The sequence below is a fragment of the Schistocerca nitens genome, chromosome 9, assembly GCF_023898315.1.
Source record: "Schistocerca nitens isolate TAMUIC-IGC-003100 chromosome 9, iqSchNite1.1, whole genome shotgun sequence".
NCBI lineage: Eukaryota > Metazoa > Arthropoda > Insecta > Orthoptera > Acrididae > Schistocerca > Schistocerca nitens.
The window spans coordinates 127,769,834-127,789,996 of NC_064622.1; the positions used below are offsets into that span (position 1 = coordinate 127,769,834).

Sequence of the window (20,163 nt, forward strand, 5' to 3'; positions counted from 1 at the left end):
TACGTTCTCCGAAATCGCTCTTGGTTTTGCATAGAAACATAAACTGGGATTTACCTTCGCTGTTTTAGAGATAACATGCCCAAAAACGGCCGAGACAAATCTGTAGGCAAAGAAGTGGCTAATGCAGAGAAAGTAGTTCGCCCACGCTCTGTTACTTAAGAAACTGGGAACAGATGATTTTCGTAATCATGTAAGAATGGATGAATGATGCTTTTCGGAGCTGCTGAACATCAACAAATTATTTTTAGCGAAATACAATACAGTCTTGAGAGAGGCTATAAGCTGCGAAGAGAGGCTGTTAGCTACGTTACGGTCTCTAACCACTGACAGGGGTTACGAGGATCTCAATTTTGTGCAGTCGGTTCCCCACAATTATTATCGAAAATGATACCTGAAACCTGCAACGTGATTTATAGTTGCCTGAGAAAATACATCATGGCAAAGCAAAATAAATAAAACTAAAGATGTTCATGTATACTTTATTATTTTATTTATGTATGTAGCAAGAAAGATGCCCCTGTGAGTTAAAGAAATTCATTTCACATTAGAAGAAGAAAGACTGCAAATGGTGGTAGCGCTCGTCATCTCATAAATACTACAGATAGGTAAGAAATATAGGTTTTAGCAACTGTTAGAACTCTAAAAAAAAGCACACTATTTTATATGCAGGACAACCACAGCGAAATATTCCATGATTTGAATAAACAAGACCGCTGCGACTATCAGAATTCTTTATTGCAGAACACGACCGGTTTCTTAAATTAAATTTGCATCTTCAGGTGCTTCGCTGTATGCGAAGGAATAAGAGAACTTATCAGATATTTAGACGGACAAATAAAAGAGGTAAGATCTGTGTCTACTTACAGCCAAAAGCTTAAAGGTCCTGTTTAAACCGGATAAAGCCATTCCCAACATTTATATCCAGGTATTTAAAATTCTGACTCACGATAGTCAATCATAAAAGGTATTGGGGGCTAAGGCCATCCCCAGCCTAAAAAATAACCCAGCAATAGCCTCGGGGTAAGAACGTTGTAGTTCAAATGGTTCAAATGGCTCTGAGCACTATGGTACTCAACTTCTAAGGTCATCAGTCCCCTAGAACTTAGAACTACTTAAACCTAACTAACCTAAGGACATCACACACATCCATGCCCGAGGCAGGATTCGAACCTGCGACCGTAGCGGTCGCGCGGTTCCAGACTGTAGCGCCTTGAACCGTTCGGCCACACCGGCCGGCCATATATTTTACAACACTGACACGTAGAGCGATCAGCTTAGTATACTCACCATCTAATGCCTGTGCTACATTTGAGGGAGATTCCTTTTTCTTTTTTATAATACTATTAATTTTATGGACGACGTCTGCTTCATAGCCACTGGAGTTGGTTATGTACCTAATTACGCGTAACTCACGCTCGAAAGCTACGCTGAACAGTGGGACACTACGTGACTTATGCAGCATGGAGCGAAATGCTGCCACTTTATGTTGCCATGAGTGTTTCGAGGAACTAGGAATTGCTATGTCTGAAGCTGCGTGTCTCCTATAAATATCATAACTGGAAGATCCCCATTGTCACGAAATTTACAAATCTAGGAACGGCAATGTTTCGTTCACACTCCGTTCCATGCTGAACTGGATATTCACATTTTGGTTATTGCGCTCCTGAAGAAAATCTTCTAAATCTAGGTGCGTCCCATTATCAGCAAGCAGATGTCGTCAAAACAGCGACACCATAATAAGAAGTGAATGGAAAACTGACGTAGGTCTTTCATAATACGGGACTCTAGGTCTGTCATGTAGCAGTAGGATAGGGGTGAGCCTATAGCCAAACCCTGTCCTTGCACGTAATATCTATCTCCGTACCTAAAATAATTAAACTTTAGAAACCTTTCCAAAATCTCGAAAACGTGATCAATGTCGTTCTCTGGCCTGTCATGGAATCTCCCATTCAGTTAAACTGAATGGGATGTCTAAAATTCTTATTTAATTAATCTGCTAGCATTTTCTCAACCAAATAACCTAGTCCACTCTTTGCACTTATAATCAGACGAATAGGAAGCTTATTTTTGTAGACCCAGACCTTGCTAATTTTATGTGTCCGTTTCTTAGCGTGGCTAAATATCTGATGAGTTCTTTTATATCTTTGTATACAGTGAAGCACCTGAAGATGCAAATTTAATTTGCGAAACCGCTCGTGTTCCCCATTGAAGAATTCCAACAGTCGTAGCGGTTTTGTTTATTGAAATCTTGCAAAAAAGGCTCACACATCGCACCGAATAGCAGAACGCTTGGATTTCAACACATATAACAATGAATCAAGAATAGATTAGGAAAAAATGACCGTTGACTACGTTCATTTGGATTTTTAGGTTTCAGAAATGAAATCTGAGATCAAATTTGTGTCAGTTTCGAAATTCAGATATCATTCCAGTCAAGTATCGGAAATAATACCTAAAAATCGAAATACATTTGTTCATAAAATATAAATGGTGGTCCACTGATCGTGACCGGGCCAAATATCACACGAAATAAGCATCAAACGAAAAAACTACAAAGAACGAAACTTGTCTAGCTTGAAGGGGGAAACCAGATGGCGCTATGGTTGGCCCGCTAGATGGCACTGCCATAGGTCAAACGGATATCAACTCCGTTGTTGAAAATAGGAACCCCCATTTTTTAATTACATATTCGTGTAGTACGTAAAGAAATATCAATGGTTTAGTTGGACCACTTTTTTCACTTTGTGATAGATGGCGCTGTAATAGTCACAAACGTATAAGTACGTGGTATCACGTAACATTCTGCCAGTGCGGACGGTATTTGCTTGGTGATACATTACCCGTGTTAAAATGGACCGTTTACCAATTGCGGAGAAGGTCGATATCGTGCTGATGTATGGCTGTTGTGATCAAAAAGCCCAACGGGCGTGTGCTACGTATGCTGCTCGGTCCTGGACGACATCATCCAAGTGTCCGGACCGTTCGCCGGATTACGTTATTTAAGGAAACAGGAAGTATTCAGCCACATGTGAAACGTCAACCACGACCTGCAACAAATGATGATGCCCAAGTAGGTGTTTTAGCTGCTGTCGCGGCTAATCCGCACACCAGTAGCAGACAAACTGCGCGAGAATCGGGAATCTCAAAAACGTTGGTGTTGAGAATTCTACATCAACATCGATTGCAACCGTACCATATTTCTATGCACCAGAAATTGCATGGCGACGACTCTGAACGTCGTGTACAGTTCTGCCAGTGAGCACAAGAGAAATTACGGGAACATAATTTAATAAATTCCATCAGCTATTGTAACACTTGACGCAGCTTATTTGCGGCATGGAAGCAGCCAGTATATTAAGACTTTGTCACTATGAGTAGTGAGATCATAGAAAGAATAATAAAAGGACCAGGAGCTCAACTAAACATTTAGCTGTTGCCTTGTTGTAGAGAGTAAGCCTCCACGAATCTTAGACAAGTTTTGACATCCGTGAACTCTATAGTCTAATGTAAGGAACGTGGGAGCAGTCTTACATACTGACTGCTAGGTTGAACCAAGATGGATTACGATATTTTTTTCCATAATTTGCTGCCTTGGTTCATTCCACAGACAAACCACAACTTTAAAAGTAAATATCAGGATGTGACTTTTAAACCACCGGAAAAGGGATCGTTGCTTCTTTTTCTGTTGGTGCAGTAGTTACTGAAGACAAACTAGACGTTTATCTCCGCTTCCACTGGGGTTCCAACGAAAACAGAACACTACTCTAGATAACACGCTTTCGCTTCCTTAGCAAACATCGAGTCTGTCCTGATGCTGAACTAACCTTCTCTTTCGTTATGAAAACAGAACACGAAAAAGTGAAACTTGAATATAAGCTATATACGAGGGCTGTCCAGAAAGTAAGTTACGATCGGTCGCGAAACGGAAACCACAGTGAAAACCAGAAAAATTTTATTTGCAACAGTTAGGTACACCTTCCACCTACTTCTCTACATAGTCGCCGCTCCAACTTCGAGTTTTGTCGTAGTGTTGTATCAACTTTCCAATATCCTCGTCATAGAAAGCAGCCGCCTGTGCTTTCGGCCAGGTCTGCAGCTCGTCGTCTGTCGAAAAATTTTGTCTTCATGGCCAGCGGTTTTTGTGAGCAGAAATGAGACTCAGGGGGAGCCAATTACGGACTGTATCGTGGGTGATCAAACACTTCTCATCGGAAACGCTGCAGGAGCGTCTTCATTGCCCCTGCAGTGTGCGGCAGAGAATTGGCTTGAAGAAGGAACTGCTCGACAGTTGTGTTATGTGGGCTGCATGACACAGGCGAAATCTCTAACCGGGGCCCTCATTCTTGGCGGGAGACGCTATTCCCTACGCATCTTTACGTGCTCACTGCTTCACTCAAAACTGAAAAGAGCGTCGCGACACGATTGACGGGCATACTAGAGACACTGACCAACACATCTGTGCGAAGCTTTACCGGATTTTCCCAGTGGTTTCCATTTCGCGGCCGATCGTAACTTACTTCCTGGACAGCCCTCGTATGTATATAAATTTTGGATTAGATTTCAAACAAATGAAACACAGACCAAGGACATTCATGAACCCAGGGGAAAGGGCAGAATTACGCACAAACTCGGGATTGCTTAGGAATATAACCCAGAGGCAACAATTTTGAATTCATAACACTTCATTACGATATTTTACATCAAATAAATAGCTGTAACCAAAAAACATTAATTACAAAGGCTGTTAAAAGGACACAAGAAGCCCCCAGGCCCCAAATTATGCCAACAGCGGCGGTCTCTCGTGTCATGAACACACTGATTGCAAGTTGGTAAAGAAAATTTCTAAAACAAAAAACGAGCATACAAGTAACTTCAAAAATAACTATTTCACAACACCACAACCCGCCACGACCTCGGATTGTGAAACACAATGGCAGTAATTATTACAAAATATTTTTTATAAAAAAGATTTTAAAACCTAAATTTAAAATACATATACACGGCATCAGTTGACACCGTTGAAAAATTACTCAGTAGTCAACTTTACTGGAAAGAAGGCAGCACTCTATAGCAATAGCCGTCTAGTAACGAAGCTGATGAGCCAATCATTGCAAATCTAAATTAATTTAACAAGTGTTTGTATAAACTTTTCCTGCTTGAGATAATTGAATGCTGCTTGAGGTAATTAAATGGAAATAACACAGAAGCTTTAAAAGGAGCTTTAAGAAACATACGAAAGCAAAAGACTTTTTTTCAAGCAACAAATAAACTGACATACCAAATTCAAATAAGACTAATAAAGCTCAGTGCTGTTAGGAGTAGGTAAAATACAATAAACAATTGAAGCACAGGCAATGAACAAAGCTTTTCAGGCTTGCAGACACTCACCCATATCACGCCGAAGCAAAGCTCAAGTCTATTCACCGACACAGAACAACTTTGCACCTGCGGACAATGCCTTCCGAATGTGGCAGCAAGTGAAGGCGCTTAGCACTGACAAGGGAATCTCCCCATCACACCCCCTCAGATTTACTTTTAAGTTGGCACAGTGGATAGGCCTTGAAAAACTGAACACAGATCAATCGAAAAAACAGGAAGAAGTTGTGTGGAACTATGGAAAAAATCAGCAAAATATACAGACTGAGTAGTCCATGTGCAAGATAGGCAACATCAAGGATAGTCAGAGCTTAGGAGCGCCGTGGTCCCGTGGTTAGCGTGAGCAGCAGCGAAAGCGGAAGGTCCTTAATTCAAATCTTCCCTCGAGTGAAAAGTTTACTTCCTTTATTTTTGCAAAGTTATGATCTGTCCGTTCGTTCATTGTAATAAGTTTAGTGTCTGTGTTTTGCGACCGCACGGCAAAACCGTGCCATTAGTAGAGGAAAGGACGTGCCTCTCCAATGGGAACCGAAAACATTTGATCGCAGGGTCATAGGTCAACCGATTCCTCCACAGGAAAACACGTCTGATATATTCTATCCGACACTGGTGACGGCATGTGCGTCACATGACAGTAATATGTTCTCGACCCACCTAACTTGTTTGTACACTTGGCGAATGGGTAAAAAGATTCTTCTACCTTGCCCGATTTAGGTTTTCTTGTCGATGTGATAATCACTCCCAAAAAAGTGATGAAAGCATAAGAGTTTGTCACATAAACTGCAACAAATGAACGCAACAGTTTCACAGTCGCACAGTTTTCCCTGTGCTCCGTCAAAATATATGTTTTTAATGTTTTCAAAATGTCTGAAAATGAAAAAATTAAACTTTTCACTCGAGGGGAGACATGAACCAAGGACCTCTCGTTCCGCAGCTGCTGACGCTAACCGCGAGACCATGGCGCTCCCGAGTTCACACTCTCCTTGATGTTGCCTATCTTGCGCATGGACTACTCAGTTTGTATATTTTGCTTATTTTTTTCCTAGTTCACACAACTTCTTCCTGTTTTCTCGATTGATCTGTGTTCAGTTTTTAAAGGCCTATCCACTGTGCCAACTTATAAGTAAATCTGAGGGGGGTGCGATGGGGAGGTTCCCTTGTGAGTGTATCCAGTTTAGCGAGCAGCCGTAAGCGGCCGGCCAGTACGGTTACTACGGCCAACTCACCCTGCTGCAAAGAGGAACTTTCTTCACGCCGAACGTCGTCTCTCCATGCAATCCCGTACGCGACGGCTTCACAACTCGTCCCAACACCGCTCGGCTTCCACTGCTGTCTGCTACACGTTTTAAAGTGTACTTCGGCACCACATCCCCTCTTAACTGATGTAAACTCAGCTTCGACGAAGCGCTGCAATCCGTTCGGCGGTAAACCGCCAATTCACTTCCCCTTCACAACCCTCTCCAGAGGTCCGCGCTTTTCTCCTCCAAGTTCCGGCGATACACGCTCGCCACCGCGCGATGAGCAGTACATCGCTGGCCGACAGAAAGACTCTCTCCAGTCGTCTGCGAATCGTCCCAACGTGAAACACTGTGACAGTAGGTTGTATATCATTACTAGCAGAAGTTTCATTTTATACTTCCGTAATATGTGACATGAAAGTTGACCAGTACATGTTATCAGTTGTTTTCCGAAGTCACTTTTTGTTACTTATATGGCTGAATCCAGAACAGTTAGTATTAACTAACTAATGAAGTGTTCTGCTATTCGAATAGTGAACTTTTCGCACAGATCTCGTAGTCATAAGATGCTCTTTTCGTGACGACTTACAGGTAACGGTAGATCGCAAATATGTGTTTATGGATTCACAGTGATACGCTATTAACGACCACAGAAACGTCACACTGAATATTCACGAAGCATACTTTTTTTGTTGTGTCATCAGTCTTCTGACTGGTTTGATGCAGCCAGCCACGAATGCCTCATACATACGTAATGCCTATGAATTTTAATTCGTGAGTCATGTTCCGACTATGCAACTAAATGAAAGGCAGCTTGTTTATTTCCATACGCGTTTCGCTTCTTTTATTTGGGAAGCATCTTCTGTAGCCTGTAATACATGTTTCTTTTTACATACACAGTAAATGTATCACGTAGTAGTTACAACATGTCATGAGAATCAAAAACAGGAGAAAAACATGACAAAATGTAACATATTGTAACTACTACGCGATACATTTACACTGAAGAGCCAAAGACACTGGTACACCTACCTGATATCATGTAGGGCTCCCGCGACCACGCTGTAAAGCTGGCGAAAAGACATTCCTAATAGAAAAAAATTAAACAACACGAAAGAAGTTAGTAAAATTAATATAAGTAAAAGATCGATATGGAAAGAGAGGACAATTTGTATAGTGGCCGAAAGTGTCTGTTATGCCACTTTACTTTCAAATTTTATTACGTAGAATTTAGGGTATGCCGAACACAGAATTTTCCTTGTGAAACAATCGACTTCGAACAGATTGCTAGCAATCGATCTCAGATTTATAAGAAGAGCGTAGGCTTGAACAGAATTCTTTCACACCACACCACATTATTTCCACGAGGCTAGGGCTAGATATCCCCATGAGGTGCCAGCTGACCCGAGATCAATATATGTTATTAACTATTCATGTTAACTGCTGATACAATCCTACTAATTCTTTTAAAGAAACATCTGTAAAATAACGCAGACAAACGCATTACAATGCATACATTGTGTATCAAGCAACTTTTAACTGTACAGAAGCACTTATCGAGTTTTAAGGTCAGCAATATTAAGACAATAAACGTAAGCGTCTTCAGAATTTTGGAACGTGCAAGAAAACTGTAATTTGATTTCAGATAAAATTTCGAATGCAAACAAACCTGTTGTTCGGGCACATGATGAATGCTGCATTATATCAGTGAACATTTGTGCTGTGCATAGAAAAGCGAAAAAAATAAGCTACAAACTACAGATAAAAGTGCATGTAACTATTAGACATAAGTATACAATTCGGGAAACGTAGCTAAACGAATTATTTTGCACAGGGGAACTGCAGTGTTCAAAATGTAGCCAACAAAAATAATGACGAAGATATAAATGTATTACGTAAACTGAAAGTCCTAAATGCTTCTTGGCATAAATCTATGAAAAAAGTGGTTCGTTGGTTAAATTAAATTAATTAATTTTCGATGAAACGAATTTCATTGTCTGTAAATCTACTGAAAATTTTACACAGCGCTATTATTAGGAAGTAAGTACGCAAATACTACATCAGACTTCGACTGCGCCAAATCAGTTGGTTCCGGCTCACACTCAGACTTTGGTTCGAGTAAAACCGCTACATTCACAAAAAAAGTTGACTGGAAATGCCAAACGTTCTAAGTACCATATCTCAAATTTGTCACGAGAATCAATAAGCGATGTACGTGTTTTTGTGCTTAAATTGCACTCGAGAAAACCGAAAGTATTCTGATGCAACAGAATTATGCTGCTCATCTCATCACTGGAAGAACTTACACAAATTAGAAATAATTTACTAAGAACGGTCTGTGTGCCATAACAGTGAAATAACTGATTATAAGTGTCAACAAGAAAGTTTTTGTTTTAAATTCCATTAACACTTTGGCAGTGTTTTATTTGTGATAATATAAGTAGAGAAATACAGTAGTAATGTTTGAACTAGAACTGCAGTCAGCAAAAACTTTTTCGTATCTCTCTAATTCTTTACAGCGTAATTAAATTTAAGAAAAAGCTCAGTAGTGACTTCTATTTCTTACACTAGTCGTTTCTTGGAATCAGGTGTTACAAAGTATATAGTACACTTCCCTGCAGGGTTCAAGAAATGGCAACATTAACAGGCCTTTATGTTCTGCAGCTGCTGAACATCCCTGGTCTTTCACATTAAGTACGGCATGGCTTACATAAGTCACAGTCTTACCTCTTTTGAATGCACTGTTTCTTCATTCTTCTGTTTCAGAGAATGCATTTTTTTAGTAGCTGTTTGAGATGGTTGAGTAACACACTGTGATCTTACTACATTTGGAGATTTTTCACGTCTGTATTGACGTCTTAGTAGTACGTCTATAATCAAAGAAGTCAGTTGTATGTAGTGGAATTACAGGGAATGAGATCATACCCGTAGCTGACTCGACTTTTTGTAGATCGAGTGGAACCACAGTCTTGGCTGCCTTTTCTTTTCTCTATAATTGCAAAATCCCTGCCACAGCTCATAAAGCTGTACTCGCTCATCGGAAGCTTGTGTTGTCTTGAAACCATCCCAGACTAAACGGGAGACGTAGATGCACGGCACTTCTGACTCCAGAGTTAAGCACTGCATGGCACAAAGATGTTGCGCCTTCTGGTAGTGATTGCTTGAAACATTTTCTCCATCTACATCTACATGGTTACTCTGCAATTCACACTTAAGTGCCTGGCATAGGGTTCATCGAACCATTTTCATACTACTTCTCTACCATTCCACTCCCGAATGGCGCGTGGGAAAAAGGAACACTCAAATCTTTCCGTTCGAGCTCTGATTTCTCTTATTTTATTATGATGATAATTTCTCACAACGTAGGTGGGTGTCAAAAAAATATTTCCGCATGCGGAAAAGAAAGTTGGCGATTGAAATTTCGTAAATAGATCTCGCCGCAAAGAAGACCGCTCTTGTTTCAGTGACTGCCACCCCAACTCGCGTATCATATCAGTGACACTCTCACACCTATTGCGCGATAACACGAAACGAGGTGCCCTTCTTTGCAATTTTTCGATGTTCTCCGTCAATCCTACCTGGTAAGAATCCCACACCGCGCAGTAATATTCCAGAAGAGGACGGACAAGTGTAATGTAGGCTGTCTCTTTAGTGGGTTTGTCGCATCTTCTAAGTGTTCTGCCAACAAAGCTCTGTCTTTGTTCCGCCTTCCCCACAATATTATCTATGTGGTCTTTCCAGTTTACGTTGTTCGTAATTGTAATTCCTAGAAATTTAGTCGAATTGATAGCTCTTAGATTTGTGCGATTTATCGTATACCCAATATTTATCGGATTTATTTTAGTACCCATGTGGATGACCTCGCACTATTCTTTGTTTAATGCCAATTTCCACTTTTCGCACCTTACAGAAATTCTCTCTAGATCATTTTGTAATTGGAATTGATCGTCTGATAATTTTACTAGACGGTACATTACAGCGTCATCTGCAAACAATCTAAGGGGGCTGCTTAGATTATCACCTAGATCATTTATGTAAATCAGGAACAGCAGAGGGCCTACGACACTACCTTGCGGAATGCCAAATATCACTTCTGTTCTCCCCCATGATTTACCGTCTATCACTACGAACTGTGACCTCTCTGAGCGGAAATCACGAATCCAGTCACACAACTGAGACGATACTCCATATGCAAGTAATTTGATTAATAGTCGCTTGTGAGGAACGGTATCAAAAGCCTTCTGGAAATCTAGGAATATAGAATCGATCTGACCTCCCTTGTCGACAGCACTCATTACTTCATGGGAATAAAGAGCTAGCTGTATTGCACAAGAACGATATTTTCTGAATCCGTGTTGGTTATGTATCAGTAAGTCATTTTCTTCAAGATGATTCATAATGTTCGAGTACAGTATACGCTCGAAAATCCTACTGCAAATTGAGGTCAGTGATATGGGTCTGTAATTCAATGGGTTACTCCTATTTCCTTTCTTGAATATTGGTGTGACCTGTGCTACTTTCCAGTCTTTAGGAACAGACCTTTCGTCAAGTGAGCGGTTGTACACGATTGCTAAGAAAGGCGCTATTGTGTCTGCGTACTCTGAAAGTAACCTGATTGGTATACCATCTGGACCAGAAGACTTGCATTTCTTAAGTGATTTGAGTTGTTTCGCAACACCTAAGAGATCTACTTTTATGTCACTCATGTTAACAGCTGTTCTGGTTTCGAATTCTGGAATATTTACTTCGTCTTCTTTCGTGAAGGAATTACGGAAAACTGTATTTAGTAACTCCGCTTTAGTGGCACCATCATCGGTAACATTTCCATCGCCATCGCGCAGTTACGGTATTGACTGTCTCTTGCCATTGGTGTACTTTACATACGATCAGAATCTCTTTGGGTTTTCTTCCATATTTGAGACAATGTTCCATTGTGGAAACTATTAAAAGCATCTCGCACTGACGTCCGCAGTAAATTTCGATCTTCCGTGAAACTTAGCCACTCTTGGGGATTTTGCATTCTTCTGAATTTGGCATGCTTTTTTCGTTGCTTCTGCAACAGTGTTCTGAAGTGTTTTCAGTACCATGGTGGATCAGTCCCGTCTCTTATTAACTCCCGGGTTCCCGGGTTCGACTCCCGGCGGGGTCAGGGATTTTCTCTGCCTCGTGATGGCTGGGTGTTGTGTGCTGTCCTTAGGTTAGTTAGGTTTAAGTAGTTCTAAGTTCTAGGGGACTGATGACCGTAGCTGTTAAGTCCCATAGTGCTCAGAGCCATTTGAACCATTTTTCTTATTAACTTATGCGGTGTAAATCTATTACTGTCGATACTGTATCTTTGAGGCATATCTGGTGTCTAGACCTATATAATTAGCTTGGAAGGAATGGAGACTCTCTCTAATGAAGGCATTAAGCGAATTTTATCTGCAGTTTTAAATAGGTATATTTTGCATGATCTGACACTTGAAGAAAGTCTAGTAACATGCATCAGAGTTCCGAGAACACAATAGCACTGAAAACGTGTTTTGTAAAACAAAAATGGCACTTAAAACTATTTACATTTTTACCCTTCAGTTTTCCGACCATTCCAAATTTATCAGAAATTAAATTCAACATTCAACGGTAACATAATACGTAACGAGGTGTTCGGAGGATGAAATGCATTCAGATGCGAATGCGGCAGATGGCTCTGTGAGTGGAACACGCTGCGCCGAACCCGCTCCGCCTGTCGGCTTGGCTCCCTAAAGCCCCCCACCCACCCAGCTCACAGGTAAAGCCGATCTGCTGAGGCGGCGGCATCGCCAGCAAGGCGACACTCACATACGGGCACAGACGAGCAACACGACACCATCCCACACAATAACCACTCCCAGCATAATTTGGAGCCCACGAACAGATCTGTAACACGACGTGTATACCTCAGATTTTCTTTATAGCGCTGTGAAAAGGAATGAAACGTTATAAATCTTGCTTGTGATGTGCGTGGCAGATGGTTCTTCCAGTTGTACCACTTTTTAGGACTCTTCCCCGTTCCTTTCTCATATGGAGGGCGGGAATATAGATTGCTTAAACGCTTCTGTGCTCGATGTAATTACACTACTGGCCATTAAAATTGCTACACCACGAAGATTACGTGCTGCAGACGCGAAATTTAACCGACAGGAAGAAGATACTGTGATATGCAAATGATTAGCTTTTCACAGCATTCACACAAGGTTGGCACCGGTGGCAACACCTACAACGTGCTGGCATGAGGAAAGTTTGCAACCGATTTCTCGTACACAAACAGCAGTTGACCGGCGTTGCCTGGTGAAACGTTGTTTTGATGCCTCGTGTAAGTAGGAGAAATGCGTACCATCACGTTTTCGTCTTTGATAGAGGTCGGATTGTAGCCTATCGCGATTGCGGTTTATCGTATCGCGACATTGCTGCTCGCATTGACTGTTAGCAGAATATGGATTCGGTCGGTTCAGGAGGGTAATACGGAACGCCGTGCTGGATCCCAACGGCCTCGTATCACTTGCAGTCGAGATGACGGGCATCATAACCGAATGGCTGTAACGAATCGTGCAGCCCAGTCTCGATCCCTGAGTCAACAGACGGGGATATTTCCAAGACAACAACCATTTGCACGAACATTTCGACGACGTTGGCAGCAGCATGGACTGTCAGCTCGTAGACCATGCCTGGGGTTACCCTTGACGCTGCATCACAGACAGGAGCGCCTGCGATGGTGTACTCAACGACGAACCTGGGAGCACGAATGGCAAAACGTCATTTTTTCGGATGAATCCAAGTTCTGTTTACAACATCATGACGGTCGCATCCGTGTTTAGCGACATCGCGGTGAACGCACATTGGAAGCGTGTAATCGTCATCGCCATACTGGCGTATCACCCGGCGTGATGGTACGGGGTGCCATTGGTTACACGCCTCGGACACCTCTTGTTCGCGTTGACGGCACTTTGAACAGTGGGCGTTACATTTCAGATGTGAAACGACCCGTGGGTCTACCCTTCATTCGATCCCTGCGAAACCCTACATTTTAGGAGGATAATGCACGACCGCATGTTGCAGGTCCTGTACGGGCCTTTCTGGATACAGAAAATGTTCGACTGCTGCCCTAGCCAGCACATTCTCCAGATCTCTCACCAATTGAAAACGTCTGGTCGATGGTGGCCGAGCAACTGGCTCATCACAATACGCCAGTCACTACTCTTGATGAACTGTGGTATCGTGTTGAAGCTGCATGGGCAGCTGTACCTGTACACGCCATCCAAGCTCTATTTGACTTAATGCCCAGGCGTATCAAGACCGTTATTACGGCCAGAGGTGGTTGTTCTGGGTACTGATTCCTCAGGATCTATGCACCCAAATTGCGGGAAAATGTAATCAAAGAAAAATGGCTCTGAGCACTATGGGACTCAACATCTTAGGTCATAAGTCCCCTAGAACTTAGAACTAATTAAACCTAACTAACCTAAGGACATCACACACACCCATGCCCGAGGCAGGATTCGAACCTGCGACCGTAGCAGTCCCGCGGTTCCGGACTGCAGCGCCAGAACCGCTAGACCACCGCGGCCGGCGAAAATGTAATCACATGTCAGTTCTAGTACATTATATTTGTCCAATGAATACCCGTTATCATCTGCATTTCTTCTTGGTGTAACAGTTTTAATGCCCAGTAGTGTAGTATAAGGTAGCTCTCTTCAAATCTGGACAGGAGAAATGAACAACAATAATAATTTTGGTGTTTCAATATAATTGCAGTAGACAGTTTTCCAAGTGTTTTCCAGCAAGATAGTAGGACACTGACCGAAAACATATTTACAGACAGCGCTCTGACTGAAACAACTGATATGCACCCAATTGCCAATAGACTATCTGATCATGATGCACAGTTAATGGTAAGAAGCAGTGTGGCAACTTCCTGGAGGTACGTTCATACAAAGCAGTGAGGCTTATTAATGAAAACTGGATAGAATGTTTTGAAAGTAAGTTACGAAGGCTGGTATGTATGAGGTACATGTAGAAAGAGATATTATTGTCAAATTCAGTTTATTCTACGTTAAATTTGTGCCAGTATTTGACAGTTGCTTTCCTAAAACAATTATCCAGAAAATCCATTAACCAAGAAATGAGCCATTGTTTTCTCTTGGTATAACTGCTAATCTTGAAAGCGATCAGATTTACCCTCTTACATAGTTCGCATACTTTCATTCAGTGCCTCCTGGAATAATTTTCTGGGGTAACTCATCACTTATAAAGCACTGATAGCACAAAAGCGAACATTAAGAATGTGTGTTCATCCACGGACATCATGTAGATACCTACTGAAGAGCTAGACATTTCAGCTGAGCTGTCACAATATACACATTCGCTGAAGAAATTGCTCATAAATAATCCACTATAATTTGAGAAGAGTGGTGATGTCTGTGCCCTCCACGCTAGCTGGAAATATGCCGTTTTAGTACCTATTATTATAGCTGTCAGTGGCTCAGAAAGGACTTCTATGTACAGTGACAAAAACTTTTTATGATTTGCGCAATAACATAAAATGTCTGTCAGATAGCAAACCAAGTTGTAATTTAAAATCTTTTCCCACAGATAACTCCGTCCATTTCATTGACCAACATCTATTTAAAAACTGGTAGCCAGTAAAAATACTGATCTTTTAAGTAGAGTTACATGAGTAGGACTAGAGTGATCATTAATGTTAACACTAATCATATATACATATCGTGCAAACTGATCGATTCTACATGATTTCGATAAAAGAATCGTTCAAATGATCTATGAAACACGTAGCTAATGAGCTTGATTGGAATTACTTCGTTGTTGAAGACTAGTTAGTCTAATGTTTCCTGTTGCTGCTACTACTAGTACTACTACTACTACTATTACTTCAAATGGTTCAAATGGCTCTGAGCACTATGGGACTTAACATCTGTGGTCATCAGTGCCCTAGAACTTAGAACTACTTAAACCTAACTAACCTAAGGACATCACACAACACCCAGTCATCACGAGGCAGACAAAATCCCTGACCCCGCCGGGAATCGAACCTGGGAACCCGGGCGCGGGAAGCGAGAACGCTACCGCACGACCACGAGCTGCGGACTACTACTATTACTACTATAATCTCTGCCACCAAGTGATCGTTCCTGGAAGATTGAACCCTGATATCGCTTCCCGAAATTGGATGAAAGCTCGAAATAATTGCATGAATTATGAAGTAATTTCTTAGCCCCACGTAGGTTCGCTACCCCACACAGAGAGTCCTGAATATTTGTGATTGTGAATGAATTCTTAATAATGAAAATACTTGCAAGATTCAAAACAAAAACAAGGAGCGCATGCAATGCACTATGTGGTTATAATTAAACTTTCTCTTCTTGAGCCAGCGTAGATGGAAAATTGTGTACCGTATGGGTACAACTTTGTTTGAATGATGTTCAGACTGTGCGCTGCAGAATTTGAATAGTAGTGCTAGCTTCATGACTTGCCGTTGGGCGTCGGTGCCGGCACAGCGACTTAGGGCTGAAATACAAGCATCACTGTGTATTACAGTTGCAGGAGGTCAACATCGGTCTGGGTAAGGTGAGCAGGGCTTTACTCGTAAAGCTCTTTTATCAAAGGAACAGCAGCAGTGCTGTTGCTCCTGGCGAGAATCGACGCATTAAAGGAATACGGGGAGGTCCTCTTTCGTGACCACGCTTGAAGAACGTGATTCGAAAGTTCGAATTAACTGGCGATACTCCTGATACGTCTAGATACGACCCTGACAGGTCACACCTATTTAAGCATCCTGTCTGATCACCTGCATCCATTCATATCCGTTGCGCATTCCGACGGACTTGGGCAATTCCAGCAGGACAACGCGACACCCCACACGTTCAGAACTGATACAGAGTGGCTCCAGTAACACTCTTCTGAATTCAGACACTTCCGCTGGCCACCAAACTCCTCAGACATGAACATTATTGAGCATACCTGGTATGTCTTGCAACGTGCTGTTCAGAAGAGACCTCCACCTCCTTGTACTCGTAGGATTTATGGGCAGCCGTGCAGGATTCATGGTGTCAGTTCCCTCCAGCGCTACTTCAGACATTAGTCGAATCCATGGCGCATCGCGCTTCGACACTTCTGCGTGCTCGCGGGGGTGCCACACGATATTAGGCAGACCTACAAGTTTCTTTGGCTCTTCAGTGTAAATTTGCTGAAATTAATAATAAAGATAAGTATCAACTGCGATGTGGGCAATAAACTTCTGTTTTGGAAGCTTTTCTACAATTACCTATTTCATGAGCACCACGGCTTTAGTTACGAGTCTTCCAAGTATTTTCATCGCTGTTGAGATGCTGCTAAAAAGACAGGACATTATGAGGTAGCTACTTTTGTCTACAGACCAACAGAGGCCATTGCTTTACTGTTGTAGAGCGCAACTCCCTTCCCTACCCTTGCAACGCTCTTACGACGCCCTTCGACCGTGTTGTTGCAGGAACGAGCGGCAGCCGGCAGACTACTCGTCCGCCCTACGTGAGTTCCAGTGGCGGCGGCGGCGGCGGCGGCACAAGCGGCGGTGGTAGCGGCGTCGGCGGCGGGGGTGGAGGCGGAGGAGGCGGCGGGAGCGGCGTGGGCGGCGTGGTGTACGAGGAGCCGCGCCCTGTGCGGCCCTCCGCTGGCGCGGACCCGCTCAACAACGAGGGCGGCCGCTACACCACGACGCGCAGGCCCGCAGACCCGTACGGCAACCGGCGCCCAGTCGAGCCCGACCCGTGAGTCGCTCGCCCACTTACGCCCGTTTTACACCGTCGACTATCTGGTAGAAATACACTGAAGGGAAAAAAGATCGCAAAACAAAAAATAATTACATTGAAATTAATACCATTAGCTGCATACAGGCGTTGATATAAGTCAACGGGGACAGTTCAAAACGTATACCCCGACCGGGACTCGAACCCGGGACCTCTTGCTTACATGGCGGACGCTCTATCCATCTTTTTTTTATTTTTTATTTTTTTAATCGTTGGGTTTTTTCGTTGCGGACGTCACATGACATCCGTTAAAGTTCGTTTGTTGATCCTTCCACTCAGCTTTTTTTATTACAGAGACCAACCAGCAACAATCAGAGCCACCGAGCACACAGAGGATAGTACGACTGCAGGGATTTATCTCTGGCACGCCTCGCGTGAGACCCACATTCCCAACTTATTGTCCCGCACTATATTCATAGTGCCCTGCCCATCATACCCATGACTCGCGGATTTACCGCCGATTCCCGTAAGAGTTCGGGCACTGTTTGTGCATCCGCACAGAAGGAGATGGTCAAATGGCCGGTGAGCCTTAACTATATATACCGGTTGATCAAAAAGTCAGTATAAATTTCAAAGCTTAATAAACCACGGGATAATGTAGATAGAGAGGTAAAAATTGACACACATCCTTGGAATGACATGGAGTTTTATTAGAACAAACAAAAAAAAGTATTGCTAGACGCGTGAAAGATATCTTGCGCGCGTCGTTTGTTGATGATCGTGTGCTCAGCCGACACTTTCGTCATGCTTGGCCTCCCAGGTCCCCAGACCTCAGTCCGTGCGATTATTGGATTTGGGGTTACCTGAAGTCGCAAGTGTATCGTGATCGACCGACATCTCTAGGGATGCTGCAAGAACCCATCCGACGCCAATGCCTCACCATAACTCCGGACATGCTTTACAGTGCTGTTCACAACATTATTCCTCGACTACAGCTATTGTTGAGGAACGATGGTGACATATTGAGCATTTCCTGTAAAGAACATCATCTTCGCTTTGTCTCACTTTGTTATGCTAATTACTGCTATTCTGATCAGATGAAGCGCCATCTGTCGGACATTTTTTCAACGTTTGTATTTTTTTGGTTCTAATAAAACCCCATGTCATTCCAAGCATGTGTGTCAATTTGTACCTCTCTATCTACATTATTCCGTGATTTATTCAGTTTTCAAATTTATACTGACTTTTTGATATATATTCTTTCGGACATGTCCGACAATAAGTTACGGGACAATAAGTTGCGAATGTGGGTCTCACGGGAGGCGTGCCAGAGGTAAGTCACTGCAGTGGCACTATATTCCGTGTCTTCGGTGGCTGAGATGGATAAAGCGTCTGCTATGTAAGCAGGAGATACCCGGTTCGCGTTCCGGTTGGGGCACACATTTTGAACTGTCCCCGTTGACTTATATCAACGCCTGTATGCAGCTAAGGGTATTCGTTTCATTGTAATTTCATTCTAACGAGCTGCACATATAAAAAAATATTTAATGTAAGTAATGAAATTTTGGGAATACATTGCAAGATTACAAGTTAATCTAAGGGCGAGATGAACCATTGCAAGTGTGAAATGCTGGTACATTAATAAACAGTGTAACCGCCAGAATGTTGAATGCAAGCCAGCAAACGTGCATCCATTAAGTTGTACAGGTGCCGGATGTCTGTCTGTGCGATAGAGTTCCATACCTGTTGCACTTGGTCGGTAAATACAGGTACGGCCAGTGCTGTTTGTGGATGAGTTGCCCGATAATGTCCCGTATGCGCTCGATTGGAGACAGATCTGGTGATGAAGCATGCCAAGGCGACACGTCGACAATCTTTGAGATATGTTGCGTTTCGACAGTGGCATGTGGGCGAGCGTTATCATGCTGGAAAACATCCCCTGGCATGCTGTTCATGGATGGCAGTACAGCAGGTCGAATCAGACTGACGTACAAATTTGCAGTCAGGTTCGTGGAAACACTGGACTGGCATTCGGACGACGGTTCCATCCCGCGTCCGGCCATCCTGATTTAGGTTTTCCGTGATTTCCCTAAATCACTCCAGGCAAATGCCAGGATAGTTCCTCTGAAAGGGCACGGCCGACTTCCTTCCCCATCCTTCCCTAATGCGATGAGACCGATGACCTCGCTGTCTGGTCTCCTTCCCCAACACAACAACCAACCAGGTTCGTGGAATAACCAAGAGGGTGCACCTATTTCATACAGAATCGCACTCCAGACCATAACTCCAGGTGTAGGTCCTGCGTGTCTAGCACGCGGACAGTTCAGTTGCAGGCCCTCAACTGCGCTCCTTCTTACCAACACTGGCACCGAAGCAGAACCAGCTTTCATCAGAAAACACAAAAGACATCCACCCTGCCCTCCAATGAGCTCTCGCTTGACACCAATCAGGTCCCAAGTGGGTCAGTGGAATGCACGCTACAGAGCGTTGCATCACTGGGTTGCCAAATGCTGCTGAAGTTGCTGCTGCAGATGCGCTGTGATGGGCCACAGCTATACGCCGAACATGATTCCCTATCGCTAGTGCCACGTGGACGTCCGTAGCCCCGTCTTCACACGACCGTACATTCTCGTGACCACAACTGCCGGTACACATGTACAGTAGCTACATTCCTGTCAAGTATTTCTGCAGTATCGCAGAAGGAATATCCAGCTTGTCGTAGCCCTATTACGCAACCTCGCTCAACTACCTTAAATGTATTCGCAATGACGAATAGTGACAACCATCGCCTT

General features: G+C 43.1%; 1 protein-coding gene across 2 annotated transcripts in view; it reads left to right on the forward strand.

Moving 5' to 3' along the window:
* LOC126203711 (serine protease filzig-like) overlaps positions 1-20,163 on the forward strand; it is a 370,785-nt gene that overhangs the window by 221,795 nt on the left and 128,827 nt on the right. For both annotated transcript variants that reach the window (XM_049938086.1, XM_049938087.1), the window contains exon 4: positions 17,116-17,392. In XM_049938086.1, coding sequence (XP_049794043.1) covers positions 17,116-17,392 — 277 coding nt within the window. The remainder of the gene's footprint in view (positions 1-17,115; positions 17,393-20,163) is intronic.